General features: G+C 30.2%; 1 protein-coding gene across 2 annotated transcripts in view; it reads left to right on the top strand.

Moving 5' to 3' along the window:
• Positions 1-9,863: 9,863 nt before the first annotated feature.
• Positions 9,864-23,247, top strand: part of LOC109338243 (GDSL esterase/lipase At5g03610-like) — a 75,199-nt gene continuing 61,815 nt past the window's right edge. The window contains exons 1-5 of one of the 2 annotated variants that reach the window (XM_019575435.1): positions 9,864-10,030; positions 10,124-10,321; positions 11,335-11,600; positions 11,710-12,019; positions 12,446-12,746. In XM_019575435.1, coding sequence (XP_019430980.1) covers positions 9,964-10,030; positions 10,124-10,321; positions 11,335-11,600; positions 11,710-12,019; positions 12,446-12,669 — 1,065 coding nt within the window. In that variant the 5' untranslated portion in view covers positions 9,864-9,963 and the 3' untranslated portion in view covers positions 12,670-12,746. Of the gene's footprint in view, positions 10,031-10,123; positions 10,322-11,334; positions 11,601-11,709; positions 12,020-12,445; positions 12,747-23,247 lie in introns of those variants that run through there. The other variant, XM_019575438.1, reaches the window with a different exon arrangement.

Genomic DNA, 23,247 nt, shown 5'->3' on the forward strand with positions numbered 1-23,247 from the left:
AAATAGTACTATATTTTATTTTTAATCAATTAATAAAGACATTCCTTATTATTATTATTCAAATAATTTATATTATTGATAAGGCCATTTGGATTGATAAACTAATAACAAATCTTATAATTTAAAAGAATCAATCTAACTATGATACTAATCCTTAATATATTATATCATACTCATATTCAAAATCTCCTACGAATGTTCTAAAAACATTTGAATTTGATTTTTTTTTAAATTACACTTGAGTATAATATTTTAAATACACATATATTCTCAATTATGTACTAAAAATTAATTTAATACACTAAGTAAATTCATAATTCACATTAGGAAAATATAGTTGTTATAATTGAAACACTCTTTCAGATGATTCAAAAGCAACCAGTGGCTATATATTTAACATAGTTGGTGGGGGTTGTTTCTTGGAAGTCAAAGAAATAGGCTATTTTGGCTCAATCCACTATGGAAGTTGAGATGATAGCACTAACAAGAGCTACTGAAGAATCAAGTTGACTGAGAAGCTTGATTGTAGAGATTCGTGTATGGGAACTGATATCAGTTGTGTTGATCCATTATGATAGTACCACGACTATTGCAAAGATTAAGAATCGTTTTTTATAATGATAAGAGATGAAAAGTACGCCGTAAGCACAACACTATTAGAGAATTACTCTCTATAGGAGTGTTAGATTGATTATGTACGCATTTAGAATAACTTAGAAGATTCTTTAACGAAAGAATTAACTAGAGAAAATGTTCGTAATATTTCTAAGAGTATGGGAGTATTACCCTTAGAATGAAGATAACTCATGATGGTAACTCGACCTAACTGACTAGAGATCCAAGAAGTAGGTTCAATGGTAATAACAAGTTGTGAAGTGATATGAGAATGAACATCCAATGGTAATACCTTTTTTCCTCAAGTTTCGGTAGTATACGAATTTGGGTCCTTATTTTTATCATTGGGTTTCCATGTTTCAACAGTAAACGAACTTGGGTCATTGGTTTCACCCTTTTCCCAAAGTTTCGGCAATACACTAACATGCATCCTTGGCTTCACACTTTCCCCAAGTTTATGCAGTAAACCAACCTACATCCTTGGCTTCTCTTTTTACCCAAGTTTCAGTACTACACCCAACTATGTTCTTGCTTCACACACACATTATACAATATCAAACAATCTCAAAGACTCAAATCTTCAAACGGCAAGACATTGTCAGGTAAGTCATTTGATCTTCAATAAAATTAGCATTCATTTTTTTACTAATTACTTATTGTTAGAGCACCCCGACCTTGGTTTGTTTGTTATTCAATAAGCAACAAGTAAAAATGGGCAATTGTGAACATAAAATTTTGTTCAGCCCAAAGTACTCTTACAAAAAATGACAAACAAAATAATATAAACATTTTTGGATTTTTCTATCAAAAAATGACATTTTTTAAGTGTTCCAAGATAAAAATGGTTTATATTTAGTTTTGTAATTTATGAATTTTCTTAAATTCGAATTTCAAAATTTAATCTTCATATTAACAAAAATTAAAGTTTTGAATATAAATTAACAGCAAAAATCAGAATCTCCTTAACTTTTCTTGAAAGTTAAAAGGAGATTTGATTTGATTTTCAAACTTGTGTCAAAATTCAGTTTTAAATAGGCATATGGCACATGAGATGAAGCAACCACTATAACCCAAAAAAAACTTCTATTACTACCCTCCATTTTTTCTTTCCTAACAAGTCACAATCACCCAAAGAATCTCAAACATCCAAAATTTATCATCTATTCCCAAAAATCTGCAATCAAATGATACCCAAATCATCTAACATCAAATCCTCCATCTAGAAATATCATCCACAACAATTCCAAAATTTTCCATACACAGTCATCCAAAAGAGATAACCAACAAATCCAAAAAATTATCATCCTCCATCCAACAAAAAAAAGGTAATTAGAAAATCAAATCCCCAACATCCAAAAGTAACAAAAACACCAAAGTATACATACCTAATTCAACATTGCACGTGGAATCTCTTCTTCTGTATATATCAGAGTTGGTTTTTATGCCTTAAATATTGATACATTTGTATAAGACACATTGACCATCTTGGAGGTGTGAGTTAGTAAGTTTGAACTGACTGTGATAATTTCTCTTCTTCAAAAACTTAAGTCATTCATTACCTTTCTTTCCAAAGTATGACTTTCATCTCCTCTCTATATTCCATTATTGATATCATTATTCACTACAAAAAAGATCTAGTTCGCCATGGTTAAAACAGTGGCTATTGAGCTGAAATACAATAGCAAAATATATTAGCCACAGTTTAGGTATTAGTAGTTATTAATGGTGTTGCAAAATATTAGTTTTGGTTTATTTGTAGCATAGTTACACAATTTTAAAATGGGGTAACATTAACTTAACCATGATTTATTTTATTCTGCCACACTTGCAATTGTGGCTAATGTGTTATGCATAATTGATTTGCCATAGTTTAATTGTGGCTAATTTATTATACATAATTGATTTGCCACAGTTTAACTGTGGCTAATTTATTATACATAATTGACTTGACGCAGTTTAACTATGGCTAATTTTTCATACAAATTTCTCTCCGGATCCTGATGCACTGATTGTCGAACTACCTTTATATTTAATATAATGGTTTCTAAATGAAATTAAATATTTGCTAACTAATAATAATACTAATAAAAGTACTATATCATTAGCAAAAGGAAATCTTTACAATTATGAAATTTTTAACATTCATAACTCCTAATAATAAATCAAATTAAAAAATATTAAAGTAACATAAATTCATGACTTTCTATGAAAACCCACCCTAATGAGTAAAGTGGAAAAGAGCAAATAGAAAAGCTTCATATCACAACCCAAGGAAATAAAGATAAAACTAACACAATAACACTCCCACATAGTGAATATCCTTATTATATGTCAAATGACTATCCATCTATCACATATTATTATGGAGACTATGATGGACACAATGACTGAAATACTTATAACCAAGGTATGAACCTTGAAGGAGATTATTATGGTTTACCCATATGGAGCATAATCCACTGCCATTTCCGCCAGGTGCCTTTTTCCTCTCTTCTTTATTCATTTTTTTTATTTCAACATTTTTTTTTAATTCTTTATATAATGATATCAGTCAGTTATACTACCTCTGTTATTTATCGAAGCGGAAAGAAGATAAGTGACCACTGTCGAGTCTTCGTTTATTAATTCTCTTCCCACCAATTTAGATAATTTCAATTTTTTTAATTAAAACAAACCAACACATCTTTATAAATAGAACTATGTAGCCTTGATTTTCTATTACTTACAAGGATATGTAGGATTAAGATCTCATGTTGTCAGATACAACAAAAAATAAAAAAATATTTTGTTCTATTAATTATTATTTTTAATTAACTGTACAATAAATTACATGGAATCAGTGAGGGTATCATCTTAGTCTTGAAGAACAGGATGCTAATACCTTCTCTAACTCATAACTGACTCCCTAATTCCTAACTCTGATTGAAAAGATAATTTTATCCTAAATTAGGCATTACTTGAGTTTTCCAAGTTTTAACTACAAAAGACGTGGTGGCGACTCCGAAAGAGGTCGTGTAGCCGAAAATCGGGGCGTAACTAATTAAAAGGCATATCATCACATAAGGTATAATATATTTACATGAGTGGCAAAGAGATGGATATGGATGAATTTGGAATTGGATCCTAATGAATGCATGGATAGAAAGTTATCCACCAAACTATATGAATTTATTTAAATCATTTGAAATTATTCAATTTATTTATATTTATACTTAATGAATGAATTCTAATTCATCAAACCAATCTATGAATTCATTTTAATTGATTGGATAGATGAATATTCAAACCACTTGATTATTTTAATTGGAATTAAAAACACTTATGAAGAAAATCATTCTTTTGAAACTCACAGTTTCAATAAGCATTTTGAAAATCACTTTCAAAAAATCATACTTTAAAAATATCAGTTTTAAAAATCATTTTGTTTGACAAATTCATTTTTATTTTTTTTAAGAAACACTTTTAAAAAACTGATTTTTTTAAATTAAAAAATTATTTTTTTTGAAATATATACGACAAACATGTTATATTTAAGGTTCTACTTGTAAATTTTGTAACAGATATCATATATATATTAAGAGCAAACTTTTAATATTAAACACATTCACATGTCTTATAACTGATCTCAATTTAATAAATAATCAAAGTGAGAGTAGGGAGTAGTGTTGTTAAAATTGTACCGCTTATCAAACCAGTCAGGGTAATGGTATAGTGGTACAGTGGTTCAACCAGTGGTTCAGTAATTAAACCGTATGTCGGTTAAACTGGACATACCTACTTATATTTATATATATAAACCTATAACAAAAATTTCAAATAGGTAGATACTCAAAATTATAATCCATATTCATAATCTACTCAAAATTCACATAAAGAAACAACTTTAAGTCTTTAACAAATTCAAAGTCTAAATTACAAAACATATATCATTCCAAAAGTATCAGTTAACAACCGCAAAATATAAATAAACGACACAAGTTCATAACTCACTCTACAAAACAAATAAATGTGGAGTTTTAACATTTAACACCCAAGAGTCAAATTTGTTTCATATCGATATTATATTTTGCACCAAATCTTATATTCAGACAATACTCCAAGATTACACACAAATGTCATTGAGATTACACACGAATGTTAGGAACAAAAATATGTAATGTAAGTATGCCTTGGAAGCATGTGCCTTTAAGTGTTGAAGAAGAGTTGGAAAGATGGGTCACCTTTTAATGGGTTTGTAAGTTTTTTTTTCAAAAAAAAAAATATGTGTATAAACCGGTCGGTTTAGTGAAATATCGACTGGTTCACCGGTTTTGACCAGTTTTGATCGGTTTTGATACTTGACCGGTTCAACATTTGTACCGCACTGGTTAGGAGACCAGTTCATCGGTTTTCCGGTTGAACTGACTGGTACGGTACGGATTTAACATCTATGGTGGGGAGCACTACAAAAAAGTGAAAGTTGGGATATTGAATGAAATTTGTGAATGTTTATTTTTTAGATGGATTGGATATCCATCATATTAAAATAGATATATTCATAGATATCTATTAGATATAATGGATGAATTCAAATTTATTCATTACAAAAAATCATTGGATTATATATATTTAAATCTATCCGTGGATAAATTCAATTGTTGGATTGGGATAAATTATGGATAACTGTGTTACCTCTATACATTTACCTTTTCACTAAAGAAGATAAATCTTTATACTCATTAATTTTTATTAATCTCTTTACGATTGATATGAAACAACTACCAAATTTAAAAACAAGTTATTAGAGTTTTTAATAATATTACGTTCTTCTTTATACTTTTCAGAAATATAATGTATCTAATTTTAATTAATAAATTGAAGTATAAGAAATGTTTCAAAAGGACATATAATAATGTACAAATATGTGAATAGTAATTTTAATTTCTCCTATATTATTCCTATTTGGCATGATCTTATTTACTAAATGAAAAAAGGGTGTAATATTTTATATTTTCCAAAAAACTATTAAAATATTTTATTTATTAATTTACTTCATTCATCAGCAAGTGTCGTTTTAGAATGTTTATAAAAACCTACTTTTTTTTTTATTTTTAACAAAATAAAATTTCAATTATATCCTTTACCATTTCTTACCCATTAGTATTTTTATTTCTTCATGACAATAAATGTACAATTGATAAATAAGTAATTAACATCGTCTTAAATTTTGAGAAAGGCACTTAAATAAAAACATTTTATCTAGAAAAACAACACTTATAAAAAATGGAGGAAGGAAGTGTTAGATACTACTGACGTTCATCTTTATTTGTCTATTTTTAAGAATTTTTTATTCGTATTTATTTGTCCCATTTAAAAGTTCAATGTTATATTAATTATTATATTTCGTGTATTGTTTAATACTTTATTGATTGATTGAGGTAAGTTGGTTAAAAAAAGTAAGGACCATATACATTTATTATATATACTTCTATATTACTGTAAAATCTAAAATAACCACCCACCATGGTATAATTTGTTGTTCTTCTTATTTTGCCCTCACTATTTTCTAATTTTTACCAAAAAAATCATATATAACTCAATGTTCCTCTCTACCCAATATATGTTTCATATTATTTGGTTAATATTTCTTCTTCTTACATTATAACTATCAGTTTTTAACGTAGAATATGATTGTTCAATTTAAAAAATTGAACACTACATCAATTGAATAAATTTAACTGTAGATTACAAATATTTAACATAAAATATTTTATTTGACATTTATGACATACAAACTACACATTATAAATGATAGGAAAGCTGGTTGCCAGATAGTGCCTTTCAACACGTCAGTGTAAATAAATGCAATTATTATATTTATTACTGAGAAGGTTTTGATCTAATAATATAAGGTTATTTTAGATCATATGATAACAAAACTAGGGGTGTCAATTGGATGAGTTTGGATTTCAATTCTAACGGATGGATAGAAAACTATCCATCAATCCATATAAATCCATTACATCACATTTTTAAATTATTCAATCTATCTATATCCAATGAATTCCAATTCATCCATTCTATCCATGTATCTATTTTAATGGATTGAGTGGATGGATATTCTACCCACTTTTTTTAATTTGAACAAAACAAGTTTAATAAAGCAATTTGAAGAAAAAAATTCTTTTAAAATTTATTATTTAATAAATCATTTTAAAAAAAATTTAACAAGTGTTTTTTTTAAATTATTCTTAAAAAGTGATTTTTTCAAAAACACATTTTAAAAAATAATTTTCTTAACAAACACTTTTAAAATTTGCTTTTTTGATAAGCACTTTTAAAAATGTGAATTTGTGAAGTTTATTTATAAGCACTCTTATTGGCAAGAACCTCTGGTGCAACATAATTGGCAGTAGTGTAAAAGTTCGGTTCGATTTTTGACGCAATTTAGTGACCGAACCTAACACAAAGATACGGTTCGGTTCTACTCGATTAACCACAAATTTTATTTAGGCACCAAACCGAATAGTTCATTAACGGTTCGGTTTTTTAACTTATGTAAAGAAAATTCTTTAAGAAATAGATGAACAAAATTTGCAAGGTATAGAGTCAACTAAATGTATACTAAATACATCAAAATTAAAGTATTTAATACTCTTTCTAGTAAAACAATAATAATTTAATATCTTAACGCACTATAAACTTGAAATTTTAGTCCACAAAATCTTCGACAATGTCCAACAAAATTTAAAAATGACAAACTTGGTACCAATATTTTAGTCCATCAGTAATACTTAATACTCCACATCATTAGTAATGTCCTCAAGTTCTTCCTTTATTTTCTTTTAGTTCCTTAATTTTTTTATTGAATTAATTTCATCTCTGAATATTGACAAAATGTATACTATTTTTTTAGTTTTCTTTCTATCTTCTCAATGGATAATAGAGATAGTAGATATTTAGGTTTATTTACTAATTAATTTTTTCTATTTGCGTCTTATTTATAGCCTATATGTATTAATAATTCTAAATTCCTAATCATATTTTATCTCCTAACTTTAAAGCTTAACCATTAAAATATAAAATAAAATTATTTTTTAATATGCGATTCGGTTGTAACGACTCCAAAATTTATAAAACCGTGAACCAAACCAAACTTAAACGATTCTAAATAAAAAAACTGAACCGAACCGCGGAACCGAACCACAGAGCTGAACCAAACTGAACTGTATTTTATGGTTCGGTTCGGTTTCAGGTTTAAACCGGAACCGCTTACACTCCTAATAATTGGGACTTCCATAAGTTATATGCAACAGTCCATCATTCTGAAATATTTCATTTTGTTATTATATTATCACATTAGTCAATAACAAAAAGGATATATTTATAATTTGCATTAAAATGTTGGGGTAAAGCACTAAAGCCGAAATCGTTTATACTTTTTGATAAGCATTTTTTAAAATTACAATTGTAATTTTCAACTTTTGTAAAATGTGTGGAATTTTGCTTAGAAAGGTGAAAGAGATTTTTTATATTACTATTGAATTAATTGGAAATTTTTTTATTTTTATTTTTATTTTTTTGGATGGATTGGGTATCCATCCAAATGGATATAATGAAGGAATTTGAATCCATCCATTATCAACACTATTCATTAAATTATATCCATTTAAATCCATTAGTTCTAACGGATGAATTTGGATTGATTTAATTTGGATGAATTTTAGATTATGAATAATTTTGCCACCCTAAACCAAACTGTCAAATATTTAATTCTTAGGAGCAATACTTGTTGGAGAGCAACTACTTAAGTGTGTATCACTAGTTTGTTAAAAAAGTTGCTAGGTTCAGTTTATTTCCTTTCTTGTTTTCCAAGCAAGCCCAACTACTAATAAAATATGATGCTTGCTCTGGTTTTAAACTGAAATATATCTACATTTAATTATATAATGGATTCCTTTATATTAAATGTTTGATTTTTTTACAATGAATCTTATGTATATAAATACAGTTGATATATTTATTAAGTGTGATTATTTAACAAGATGTTGATCTAGTGATGTAAGGCACAAATGGATCCCTAAATTTACCATTAATATGAAACAACTACCTAATTGAAAAACAAGTTATTAGAGTTTTTAATAATATTACGTTCTTCTTTATACTATTCAGAAATATAATGTATTTATTTTTAATTAATAAATTGAAGTATAAGAAATATTTCAAAAGGATATACAATAAAGTCCAAATATGTGAATAGTAATTTTAAATTCTCCCATATTATTCCTCTTTGGCATGATCTTATCTTCTAAATGAAGAAAGGGTGTAAAATTTTATATTTTCCAAAAAATTATTACATTACTTTACTTCATTCTTCAGTAAGTGTCGTTTTAGAATGTTTTATAAAAAACTATATTTTTTTAAGAATTTTTTCCCCTATTATATCCTTCACCATTTCTTACCCAGTAGTATTTTTATTTTTCATGACAATAAATGTACAATTGATAAATACGTAATTAACATCGTCTAAAATTTTGAGAAACGCGCTTAAATAAAAACATTGTATCTAGAAAAAAAAACACTATAAAAATGGAGGAAGTAAGTGTTATACTACTCACGTTCATATTTATTTGTCTATTTTTAAGAATTTTTTATTCTTATTTATTTGTCCCATTTAAAAGTTGAATGTTATTATTAGTTATTATATTTCGTGTATTGTTTAATACTTTATTGATTGATTGAGGTAAGTTGGTTAAAAAATTAATGACCAGATACAATTATAATGTAAATAAATGCAATTGTTATTTTTATTATTAAAAGGAATTTGGTCTAGTGATATAAGGTCATGTTATATTACTGGACGATTGAAAGGCCAAATATTCAATTTTTGATAGTAATATTTGTTTGGAGGAGCAATTACTTACTCTAAAAAAGATTAGTTTATTACTTGTAGGGTATGAAAAGATAACATTTGTACTACCAAAAATTATAATATTTATTAAGTGTCTGATTTTTTTTGACAATGAATCTTATGTGAATAAATACAATTGATATATTTATTAAGTGTGATTTTTTTGACATGATGTGTTCATCTAGTGGTGTAAGACACAAATAAAACCCTAGATTTATCATAAGCTCAAATACTTAATTCCTGGAAGTGATACTTACTACCAAAAGATAAAATATAATTGGTTATACCATAAAAAATATATGGTAAGTAATATATATTTTCTTTTTATGGTTTACAACGGCATTATTTAACGTAAAAACGCGTAGAAACTGGGCCTTGGCATAATCTGATTAATACTTTCTCACCTTTCTTCAAAAGTGCCAAACTTTGAAGAAAAAGTTAATCCTTTGTCATCATCAATGGTGAAGCAAAACCAATCCATAATGGCTCTTCTCCTTTTGTTTCTTATCCTTGCCATTTCTGCAGGTAAGTGTTCTGAGTTAAACATCAAAATTAAATTTATTGTCTTACGAATTAAAATTGAATCGTAACATATGATTTATGTAAATAATGTGGCAGAAGTTGAAGGGGCAAAAAAGTCATATGGGATGTATAACAATGACAACAACTCCGTAAAACTATTTGTATTTGGGGACTCATATGTTGATACAGGGAATTTCATACACTCAGGAGCTTATAAACCTCCAAGTGGAATGACTTTTCCTGGTTATCCTGCTGGAAGATTCGGAAATGGTCGTATCATTACTGATTATCTTGGTAACTTTCTTTTCTTCTTGTTTGCTCTAATTTTGGATCACTAAAGAACTTTTTAAAAGGAGTTATAACAGAGAAAATAAAGATAAATAATTACTTCCATTGGTATGTATAAATTAGTCAGAATTATCTGACAATAAGGATTGCAAATAACGATGACCAGATTAAATCGATATTTTTTAATGAGGATATAACTGACCAAATTAAATACGATAAATGATGTCTTAGTTGTGTATAAAAATTAATAATAAATTATGTTATTTAATTAGTTCTTGCGAAAAGGATAGTGAATCAAAAGATTTCTTGATACTTGATTTAACACATTTATTATTTGAACGCATGTTCTATCCTCTAAATTATTTCCGTTCCGTTTTATACTTTTACTTTTTTTCTACTTCTCTTCCCCATTCAAAGAACAAAACATGAAAGAAACGTGGGGTAGGTCATCCGATAATTTTGAGAGCACGTTAACATTTTCACTTTTTTTAAGGATAATAACTTGTTTTTTATTTATTTATAAACCAAAGGTGCAAAAGCACCTAAGGATAACTTGTTTGATATTATACTATTCATGTTTTCTTTCAAGATGGAGAAAAGTATATACGAAGTCGGTCATATAAACGATATTAAAATCCCAATAGAATAATGCATACAATTTAAACTTTCCAATAAATATATATAATATTCATTAACTATTATTTTTTTTATTTATATCATTTGGGAGCAAATGGAAGGCACATCTCCCAATCCCAGAAACATATAATAAAATGATAAAGGACGTGATTTTTTGGTATAAAATAAAAAAGACCAGGATTTTATAAATTTAAAAGGAGGGTGTGCTATTACATAACCTTATCTCAATCACATTTATATTATTAACTTGGAATAAATTTATTTAAATTTTAAATCATAAATATGTTAGAATTTGGTTTGGTTTGGACACTTGATATTTCATTTTATTTAATATATCCATTGCGTAATTTTATTAACATCGTGTATATATTAATTATATGTAGCTTCTTTTTTGAACATTGAATCCCCCACACCATTTGTATTGAGAAATTCCTCAAATCTACAAAATGGCGTAAACTTTGCTTATGGGGGCACAGGAATTTTCAAGACTTTGGTTGATGGACCAAACTTGACCATCCAAATTGACTCCTTTGAGCAGCTAATCAAACAAAATGTGTATAGCAAAACTGACTTGGAATCATCAATTGTTCTTGTGAACGCTGGTGCCAATGACTATACAACATTTATACTAAAAGATAGGAACATATTTGTAAGTGACTAATTTACTCTAATTTTGTTCTCTGATTTTTACTAAATTACTAACTAGTTTTCTTTTAAGTAAACTTAGCCAATAACATTTTTGTCTTACTTTATGGTAGGAAATACACAAATTCATGAAATCCCTTGTGGATGAAATGATTGTGAGTCTTATACGTATTCACAATCTCGGGGCAAAAAAAATAGTTGTGTCACTATTACAACCTATTGGGTGTTTGCCTACAATTTCTGTGGCATCCTTATACATTGATTGCATTGACCTTTTCAACTTGGTCTCTAGAGATCACAACAAAATGATACTTGGAAATCTGGAAGATCTAAACAAAGAAATTGGAAAACCAATTTTCAGGACACTAGACCTCTACAACTCTTTCCTCTCTGCCATTCGAACTATTCAAAAAAAGCGTAAAGGTAACTTCTCTATCTGCTTTCATTAATTAGTAATCACTATATTTTTTGGGTAAGTGAGTATCAATTAAATAGGCTCAATTTCAACTATTTACAAGTATTCATTATTCATTATTTTGAACTCACCATGTACACACATACATAATTTTTTTTTTTTTTTACAATTTTATTCAATTTAATCATTTTCACATTTTGATTCTAGCACCAAACACCAAAATGAGGTGTGTGTTTGATGCTTATGTGCACCAAACATTATTCTGAATATAAATGGTATTACTTTGTACCTTCTTTTTCTCATTAATAAAACAAAAGACATAGAAAAATGGTAACAGCGGAAGTTGCAGCTAAGATACAATAATAGAGAGGATATTTCATTACATTATTAAAGGAAAATCTCTTGATGATGAAATATTTTTCTTCATTATATAGAAAATTCAACATTGATAAATCCGCTTGAACCATGTTGTGCACTGGGAAGTGTTGGATATGATTGTGGGAAGGTGGATGAGAAAGGAGAAAAGAAATATACTTTATGTGAGAAGCCTGAGCTTTCATTCTTTTGGGACAATGCTCATCCTTCACAAAATGGTTGGTATTCTGTTTTCATGCAATTGGAATCTTCTCTAGGCCAAATTTTTGGAAAAAACTTGTGATGATTCTGGAATTGTATTATTTAAGCATTCTCAACCTAGTAAAATCTTAGTAACAATAAAGTTGGTTTATTATGTGTGTTATCATGTGGAAAGTTATTTTGTGTTGAGTGAAAAGTTGATGCTTCCATTTTTTTTTCTGAAGTAGTAATTCTACAATAAACTTGTTTAACGATTCATCTAGTTATATAATATCAAACTATGATATTACTTGTTAATAATCTTAAGAACCAATTAAGGTGATCACCAAATGGGATAACATAGAAAATAACATTAAAGTGAGAGAAGTTCTAATACAAATTAATCAAACAATATCAAACATATGTCAATGATGTATGAATATAGTGTCCTATATGATAAAATATTCAAATCTCCAATTAATATATCTTACATACAATATATAAACATATCAACAATCAATCTCCATCAAAATGCTTGAAGGCTGAAATCCTAGTGGAAGAGCATCTGAAATGTACAAGTGTCCTTAACAAAAGGCATATAACAATATCAATTGTTTTCAATTACTTATATAAGAGGTACTTACATGGTAAGCCAGAAATCATCTTTATTGATCATAAAATGCATAAGGGCTAATGTAAACACTCAATTTTATCTGACCTATTACAAAATTCAAAAGATACAAAGATTTCAAAACAACAAAAATTGTAAAGAAAAAACAACATTTTTAAATATCTTAGAACCGATTTTATCTTTAAATCATAATCAAGGTCTATTAATTATATGTAATTTCATTTGAATTTAAATTATAAGTTTAAAATGAATTACAGTTATAGTTTAATAAAACATCGGTTTCAATTTTTATTAGTAAAAATTTTTGCAAATGTATATTCTTATTAACATGAGAGGTTACACCTTCAAAAAAGTAACGTGAGAAAGAAAAACAAGAGATGAGAAACTTATCATAAAAGACAAAAAAAAGGGAAAGAAACTGTGAGAGAGAAGAGGTTAAAGGGGAATAGATTATAAATAGAGAACCACACACATACGTAAGGACAACAATGGCTCCTCTCTACTCATCTCTATCTCACAACCCAATCTCATTTCTCCCACTTCAATACCAACGTCAGAATTAGGTGTACCCCACTTTCCTTTAGTGCTAAAAAACTACACAAACTCATCAACACAGCCCCACCTTCCATTTTTTTCATTCCACCATCATCTTTCTATTCTATATGATATTCTAAAAAGATCCAACTCAAAATTTCAACTTTCTTTTAACCATGTAGATCCTTGGTACTTGGACCTTCACTTCTTGGTGCTCCATTCTTCATTCAACTTGTTGGGAACAAGCGAACAATCAAATAGTAAATGATAATACGGATAAAAGAATAACATAAGAAATTTAATGACGAAGTTCGGCCAATTGTACCTACGTCCTCGATAAAGTTGAGAGACTAACACAACTAACCCCCAACTCTGCCATTTTTCAAACCCTTAATCACATGCTTCCCTCCTCAACAAAACCACTTTCAATAAATGCTTCATCCTCATACCCAATTTCCTTTCTGTCAATTTCCTCTCTCCCACACTTTCACATTACACCCAGCATTGTTATCCCTGTCTACTGTGTTTACACACTAAAGACTTTCACATTACACCATCATTATTTTTTGGATAAGGAAAAATTGTATTAATATGAGCATAAGGATGCTCACCCAATACAAAAGTAAGATCAAATAATGATCTTCTTTGAATTTAGTTTAATACAAACTTTCGGATCCATACACCAATTTGTGAAAGATAAAGAAGAAAGTGTTGGTAACATTGGTGAACCAAATTCACGATTCAGTTTGAATTAAATCAAATAAATGCACATAGCTTGGGGTATTCTCCCTTCATTTTGCATTATTCAAATTGATCAAACCACCGCAAACCATAACAGTCTCCACAGATTAGCACTAATTCCCCTTCCAAGCGAGTCATGAAGATTGAAAAACTCTAGAATTGTAGATGGTACTGTAAAAGGAATATGCATCCAAGAATAAAAACCATTCCAAACACTTGCAACAAAGTCGCAAGAAATAAACAATTGATCAATAGACTCAACATGATTACTGCAACACATGCAAATCATATCGTCGACCCTAAGAATAATATTCCTTTTAAATAGCTCATCATCCGTTGGAAGTCTTTTTCTTAGAAGCTTCCAAACAAAGCAACATATATTTGAGGGAACACAATTAATCCAACACTTTTTTAAAACTTTACCTAAAACAGATTGTTGTTGATTCAACTGAACCAAGTAGGAGGATTTGACCATATAATCACCAGAGCCCTCTAACCCCCACCTCCATCTATCAAAGTCTCCCTTTACAAGAATGGTGATGAATCAAACATACAAATTCCTAGCAAGAGTCTCCTCTCTGATAAACAAGCTTCTCCTCCAAGTAAAATCCCAAAACCACACATCCTCATTCCAATGGACATTGTCTCCCACCCAAGCATTCTGGTTTTGAGCTAGATTGAATAATCTGTGAAAAACCACCTTAAGACTCTGATTGCCCATCCAAACATCGTGTCAAAAGAGAGTTTGAAGACCATTCCCAATTTCCTTCCAAACATTATCAACAAACCAACTGTCTCCTTCCCCATTCGAGGATCCCAACTTCCCCAAATCCTTCCACCATCTTGAAGCAGAATTGTTGCTATGCACAATGTAAACAACACCATATTTTGAGTTAATTACCTTTACCCAAAAAGCCTCACTTTCTTCAAGTCTATGTCATCTCAATTTCCCCAAAAGCTCATCATTGAAATGAAGAAGATCCCTAACACCAAGTCCTCCAAGCTTCTTTAGTTTGAAAACATCAGCCCAAGCCACCCAAGCTACACCTTTACCACCTCTCTTATTCTCCCAATGAAGTTTTTGTTGCAAGCTAACAATTTTAGCTAAGACTTTCTTTGGGGCTTTATAAAGAGAAAGCATATAAATATGGATGTTGGTCAAAACTGAATTCAGTAGGATTAATCTCTCTACAAATGTGATGTGCTTGCGTTTCCAAGAAGCAAGCCTCTTTGATACTACCTCAATCATACACTTCCAAGTAGACAGTTTTCTTGGGTTTTCCCCTACAGGAATGCCCAAGTAAAGAAAGGGAATAGAACCAACCTTACAATACAAAAAGTTTGCCGCTGCTGAAATAGTCGACTCCAACAACTTTATACAAAACAGAGAGCTTTTGTTTGAATTAACCTTCAAACCCAAAGTTAAACTAAAACATCTAAGAATTATCTTCAAGCACCAAATATTTTTATCTGAGAGTTTGCAAAAAATAATAGCATCATCTGCAAACTGAAGATCATACACTTCCACACCACCTCCTCATATTTTGAATCCCTTAAAAGCACCAATGGACCTAGCTTTTCTGACCAACCCAACAAATCCTTCTACTACCATAAGAAATAGGAAATGCGTCATAGGATCCCTTGTCTAATACCTCTAAAAACAGAGAATTGTGCTGTTGGACTTCCATTAACCAAAATAGACATGGAGGTCTAGGAGAGACAAGCGCTGATCCAATTCCTCCATTTGGTTGAGAACCCAAACTAACTAAGCATATAGTCTAGGAAAGTCCAATCCACCGAGTTATATGTCTTCTCAAAATCAACTTTAAACAAGACCCAGCCACCCCCATTCTTCTTTGCCGAATGGAATACCTCATTAATCACCACATCCACATCCAGGATATATCTATCATGTACAAAGGCCGATTGAGAAGGAGAATTTATTGAACTCATAATACCTTTTAGTCTATCTACCAAAATCTTCGCAAAGATTTTATACAAAGAACCAACTAGAGAGATCGGCCTTTAGTCCTAGATTTTGTTCGGATTCTTCGTCTTTGGAATCAAAGCAAAAAAAGAAAAATTCAAACATTTTGGTAACTTACCATTTACATGGAATTCTTGGATAAAAAGAATAAAATCCTCTTTAACCACCTCCTAGAAATGCTGGAAGAACCTGAAGTTAAAACCATCTGGTCCAGCCTCTCATTCATCACCAAATCATATAACTCCTTATTAACTCATTCCATGTGAGCAAAAACATATAATTGACGTTTTGAATCAGAAAAGCTTATAAAACGGTGATGTATATCACCACATGAAGTATTATAGCTTAGTAATGCTTGGATCTTGGCACGTATCTATATATTTGGCATTTATTTTGCCAGTTCAATTATCTATAGTATACATAGTGTAGCGGATGCAAATAACAATTGAGTATTTAACCTCTTGATTGTGTTACATTTGAAAGTTCAAATACCCACCCAGTTCTTCCTTTCTTACATCACAAATTCTAATGGGGTACAAGAACCGGGTGATGTCAAAGTAGGAGGCGATAATCATGTTGCCATTGATCTGATCATGCAACACATAGTGATACCTTCATGGTACCAACGTGAAGGATACTAATGAACAACCATGACATATTTAATTGAAAAGGCTGAAAGGTTTTGACCCCTAAGATGGTCATGATATTCTTTAGTGCACATGGGGTGCCTCTTACTGATGCAGAAGAGGCTGGTGATCCACACAAAGCACACATGGAGGAATATGTGTGGATTTGATCATGAAAGCATCTTGATATTAAGTTGATATTAATGAAACTATAATGAGCTTTTTTTAATAAATAACAGCAGCAATGCAACATACCTTTTAATTTGTATATTTTAGAAGCACGACGTAAACAATAATGAGTAATGTGATTAAACCAATATTACACCCATGTTGTATGTTATTAGTTTTAAAAGAATAATTAATAAAAATTACCATCTTAATATGTAGAGCTTTAAATTAATATTAGATTTGAATAGTCTCCTCTATGAAATATGTCCTCACTTCCTTTCTGCCTAATGCGGAAAGTTGGTCTACAACCAATGTTGTCTTTTTGCTATTAATTCCACTTTTTAAAAATATAATTATTTCTAATCATCTTTTAAATTAAAGTTATGTGATTTGAATAGTCTGGTCTACGACCTGTGTCGTCTCTTCCTTTCTTCAAGAGTGGAAAGATACGATCAGTGCTATCTCTTTGTTATTAATCCCTTTTTTTTTTTTCTAAAAATAGATTATTCCAAGTATATTTTTTAAAATTTAAATATAATTTATGGGATTCGAATAGTCCGGTTTACAACTTGTGTTGTCTCTTCCTTTCCACTCTAAGAGTAGAAAGTCGATATCAGTGTTGTCTCTTTGCTATTAATCCCCTTTCAATCCATTCAAACAACCTCTAAAATTTTAATCAAATCAAACCAATAAATCAAACAATTTTAAATCAGAACTACGTATTTTTAATTTCCCTATTGTACATAGGGATACGAGGAGCAAGATGAACTCTTGTTAGACACAACAATAAAAAAAAAGATATTTTGTTTTAACATTTAGATTTTTAATAAATTTGTTTATGGTATGAAGTCTATGTTACTAGCGAGAGTACCATTTTAATACAGGTGGACAATGTACTAATACCTTTTTTGATCCGTAATCGATTCCCGAGCTCAAAATCATTGTTTAAAGACCATATTATCGTAATTGTACATAATATTGAGTTTTCTATATTTTAATTGCAAAAAACATAGTGATGACTCCAAATCATTTGTAGATGTCAAAATTGAGTTTTCCTCTTACTAAGTCGCAAAGTCGGTCTTCCAACCAGAAATCAGGTCGCGACACATGACATAAAACACATAGTTTGCATGTAGGACTATCTTGACCATACAGATAAATAACTCGGATTCTCACTGAACTATCTTACCTAAGCAATCCCTCAAGGTTTCTTGACAAATCAACGTCATTGTCGCCCATATCCAAATCCACAATGATATTTCTATTAGTGTATCTTTCCATTTTCTCCAACTATAAGAATACAATGCATGCACACTACTAACCGAAGTTAGCCCATTAAGTATTTTAGTCACGGCTTTCTCAATTTTTTTATTTCAGCATATATCACATAAATTAGTCATCTCAGCCCCAATGCATTTTTACTATGTCATGTCCTAGGCACGAACTCAAGACGTTACTTAGTGATCCAAAATAAATGGGAAAAGCCCTGAATATAACTAAATTTCAAGTGAGTGATATTATCCATAGGTTCTCAACAAATCCAATCATTCTAAAAATATCACATGAGTTAGTTGTCTCAGCCCGATGCATTTTTACTCTACCATGTCTTCAGGACAAGCTCAAGAAACAAACTTAATCAAATATGAACGGAAAAACCCCAAAATCACTACAATTTAAGTGTATGATTAGCCATAGGCTCTCAACCAACTTCATTATCTATTCTTAATGACCAAGAAAAATTAAGGACATCTATCTTTTATCAAACATAATCTTTTAGAAGCTTTTATCTCCAATTACATATAAATTCAATAATATATTTTCTTCTTTTCAGAAAATACTAACTCTCACTCATCTCCAATTTTTATTCCTCTTACATTAGTCACTAACTTTCCTAATCCTACAAATTAATTTATAGTTCATTATCACACTTAGGGATGACAATGGGGTGGAATGGATAATGTTTTCATGTACCTATATCCATAATATTTACAGGTATCCGTGTTGATAGCAGGTATGCATGGATACCTAACGTGTTTTTAAGTTCAAATGTGTATTTATATATTTTCTAATAATCAATATATATATAAAATAATTATTAGAAGAATAATAAAATTATGTACATATTAAATATATCATTATATTTTAATCACTAAAATTCATTATAAAATAATAATAGAATAGAGAATATATAATTATATTATAATAAAAAAGTATAATATATATATAATATTTAATTAAAATAAATTTATAAATTCTCGGGTACCCATCAGGCGGATATTATAATATTTGTTTCCACCCATAAGCTATTTTTGTGGGTAGCTATAGGATGGATATTTTTGTCATCTATACTCACTTAATATTTATTTTTAGTCCACATACAAAGTTGCTCATACCCTTCATAACCATCTTATGACTTGTTCAAGTCCATTCAAACCCAAATCCAAATCCATGTTTTTGCATACAAACACAACCATCAACAACAAAATAACTACAATTGAGATATTTCCAAATTAAAATCATGTTACAAATAATACTAAATACATAATAACAACTAGCTATAAATAAACATAATAAACAATTAGGCATATAAAATAATTATCAATTTATCACAAATACTCGCATGTGTTCAAGTATAATTAAACCTTTCATGGTGATATAATATCATAAGTGAGTACCTTGCGTTATGGTAGACAAAAACAAATTCATAAATATATATTTCCGACAAATCAAACAAATAGGGCTTTGTACACATCATCATGATAAAGGTTAAGGACTATTACATGGAAAACAAGTTTCCATTAGAGTTCCTAATTTATCAGACTCTCCAACTTTAGAGGGCATCAGAGATAAGAACTTCAATGAAATATTCTAAGACCATATTAGACTTCTCCCCCACCTTAGCCATTTTATCTGATAACTGTAACTTTTCTACACCATTATGAACTCACCACTGGTGTTCACTTGACTCTAGCGTTGTCACTTCATCAAACAAAGACCAACTAAAATCACTTTGAAATGACCTAAAATACTTTAACATATCACATGAAGAGACATTAAACAAGGTTACACTTTTCTGAAAACCAATTTGTTGGGGATGTTTAAAATATGTTGTTATATAAAGTCCCACATTGCTTAGCATTATAATAGAATATCAATATTATATATTGGACTCAGATCCCTTGTTATTATATGCACCATATATAAGCACTAGATAAAAGCACCAAATAGAAACACCTCATGGGCAGTTGAGCTCATGGGTGTGTTAGGGTTTGTAATCATTATTCTCTAATGATATCTTGATAGCTGCTCAGCGCTCATGGGAACGTAGGCACAATTGGCTGAACTCCATTACCAAATTCTCTTGTTTATGCTCTTCTACTTATTCTATGCCTTTTAGTTGATTGCTTGTGGCCAACACTATGCAACGATCGCTTCCACTACACCAACAATTGGTATCAGAGCCAATTGGTATATGGCTATTAGCCCATATGCTATATTATGGCAAAGGATGATGATGAAATTTTTGGCTAGACAAGGCACGTCAAAGGTACTGAACGAGGATAAATTAGGCGAGTTGAAAGAGAAGAAAACATGGCGGAACTATGATGGGGCGATATATGATGATCCAAAACCTGAGAAGTTCATGTACTGAATTAGGTTCAAGGTGGAGATAGGGACTCAGGTGTTGAGTTTGGCCTTGAGACATGTCTTGATAATATCTCTCTAGATGTTGAGAGAATGATCTCATTTGAGATGAGAAGTGAAATATCATAATGGCATGTCTAGGACATCATAGGGAAGGATATTAATTGTTAGCAGATTCACAAAAGCGCAATAGCATTGTCTGACTTTGATGTAGGGTGTAACATGGGCATTGACTTTGATGCATGGTGTAACACATACATTGGTAGAGATGCGGCATTTTATTTCAACAATTTGTGTTGTTTATATGGACTCCACATGGAGCAACAATGTGCTGATTGTTAGTCTTGTTGGAATGATTTATAATATTTCAAGGATTGGTGGATCCCATTCCTTAAAAAGAGGGTAAATCAAGGATTGGTGGATCCCATTCCTAAAAAAAAGGATAATGAAAGTGCAAAGTGTCAAGATAGCACTTAGCTTGCCTATATTTTGATGAAGACAAAGGAATTAGTGAAAGCTTAAAGATAACTCAACAAATCAACATGCCAAAGATTCAAGAGCTTCATGTCTAAACTAGAGTTTTAGATATGTGTCTTAGTTATTGAGTCTAGGTTAGGTAAACCTAGATGCAAATCTCACAAGTTCTAAAAACTATCATATCATTTACATGAGACATGTCATCTAGCTTATTATATGGTCATGCATTAATCATACATATTATTTGTGCATCTTAGGCATAACATAATGGTAAAACATGTATAGTTGATAAGCATAACATATTGGTTGCTTACCATTTAATATCTTAACTGAAACTGAAAATATGGCAGTTAATCGATTACGTAAGGCTTTAATCGATTAACGTGAAAACAATTTTAATCATTTTCAACAGATAACCGAATTCAGTTATTCTAAACAACATGTTAATGGATTAACATGACACTTAATCAATTAACTGGGCATAAAACAACTTTTCTATATAAACTGTGATTTTACACCATGCTTCATATATTCATTCATTCATTTTTAAAATTGCTAAGTTGCATATTTTCGTGCTCATTGTATGCCATATAGGCAGAGAGAATTGCATGTGAGAATAGTGAGAGATAGTATTATGCTTAGCGATTAAAATGTCATCCATTGCATGTGATGAAATGTGTTCATCATTCTATCTTATCTTGCATGGTTCTTTCAATTCTTTTAGAGATTTATTAGGATAGAAATTACATGTTCTTCATGATTCTGATCTGATACATATTCACAATAATTTGTAAGATTTGTATAGGGTTTATAGCTTGTTCTTACTTGTAATATTTTGAGCTATTTTTTGCTTCACATTACTCTGTTTTTGTTGTGACTTTTGTAACAAGGAAAGTTGTCTTTTGATGTCGTACCACCAACGAGATACAGAGAGTCTTCACCAAGACTTGGAGGTCTTGAGTTTAGAATATACTCTTGGTTGGGGCTGGATTTTAGGAAATGTTTTCCTAGGTGATAAGTGAGGTCAAACCAAGATAGAGGTTATGTGAATTCAAGAAGGTAGCGTTCAAGGTCTTGTAATTGGAAGTGTGTATGTAATATACATTGACTTCAATTTTAGTGAACAAAATCTCCCAAGATCGGAAGGGAAGGACTGGATGTAGTTAGTGGACTGCAAAACGAACCAGTATAAAAACCTTTTTGCATGCTGTTTTTTACCCTTATCTCTTTAATGTGTTAAGTTGTTTTTAATTGCTTATTATAGCTGATAATTTGAATATAGTAACTCTGCGATATAAAGATCATTTGTGTTCAAATATATCTGCTATATCATTTCTGTATAATCTTTAAGTGGTTGTATAATTGAGCCATTCAACAACTGTCTGTTAAGTGCAATTTAATCGATTAAGGCAATCCTTTAATCGATTAAATGGGTGATTTTCTAGAATAGGGCTTTAGTGAGAATAACGGTAAGTGGAAAACGCGACACCTATTCTACCCCCTCCCCCTTCTAGGTGTATTATGTCACTGATACCTAACAAGTGGTATCGGAGCTAGTACGTTGTGCTAGCTTAACCGTATACGTGTGATCCTTAAAGGATAATAAATGGGTTCCACCAACCCCTTTGACGGTGATGGCGCATCCATTAACCGCCCTTTCGTACTCACTGGCGAAGGATATGCCTACCAGAAAGTTCGCACGAAAATATTTATAGAGGCCATCAACTCAGATATTTGTGAACTCGTAGTCAACGGGCCCTTCATTCCACAACATTTAGTGGACGATCAACCGAAAGATAAACTGAAAAGTCTATGGATCGATGATGAATGCAAAAAGGTTCAATACAACCTGCATGCTAAAAACATCTTCAC

This window comes from Lupinus angustifolius, unplaced genomic scaffold (genome assembly GCF_001865875.1).
Source record: "Lupinus angustifolius cultivar Tanjil unplaced genomic scaffold, LupAngTanjil_v1.0 Scaffold_19_78, whole genome shotgun sequence".
Taxonomy (NCBI): Eukaryota; Viridiplantae; Streptophyta; class Magnoliopsida; order Fabales; family Fabaceae; genus Lupinus; species Lupinus angustifolius.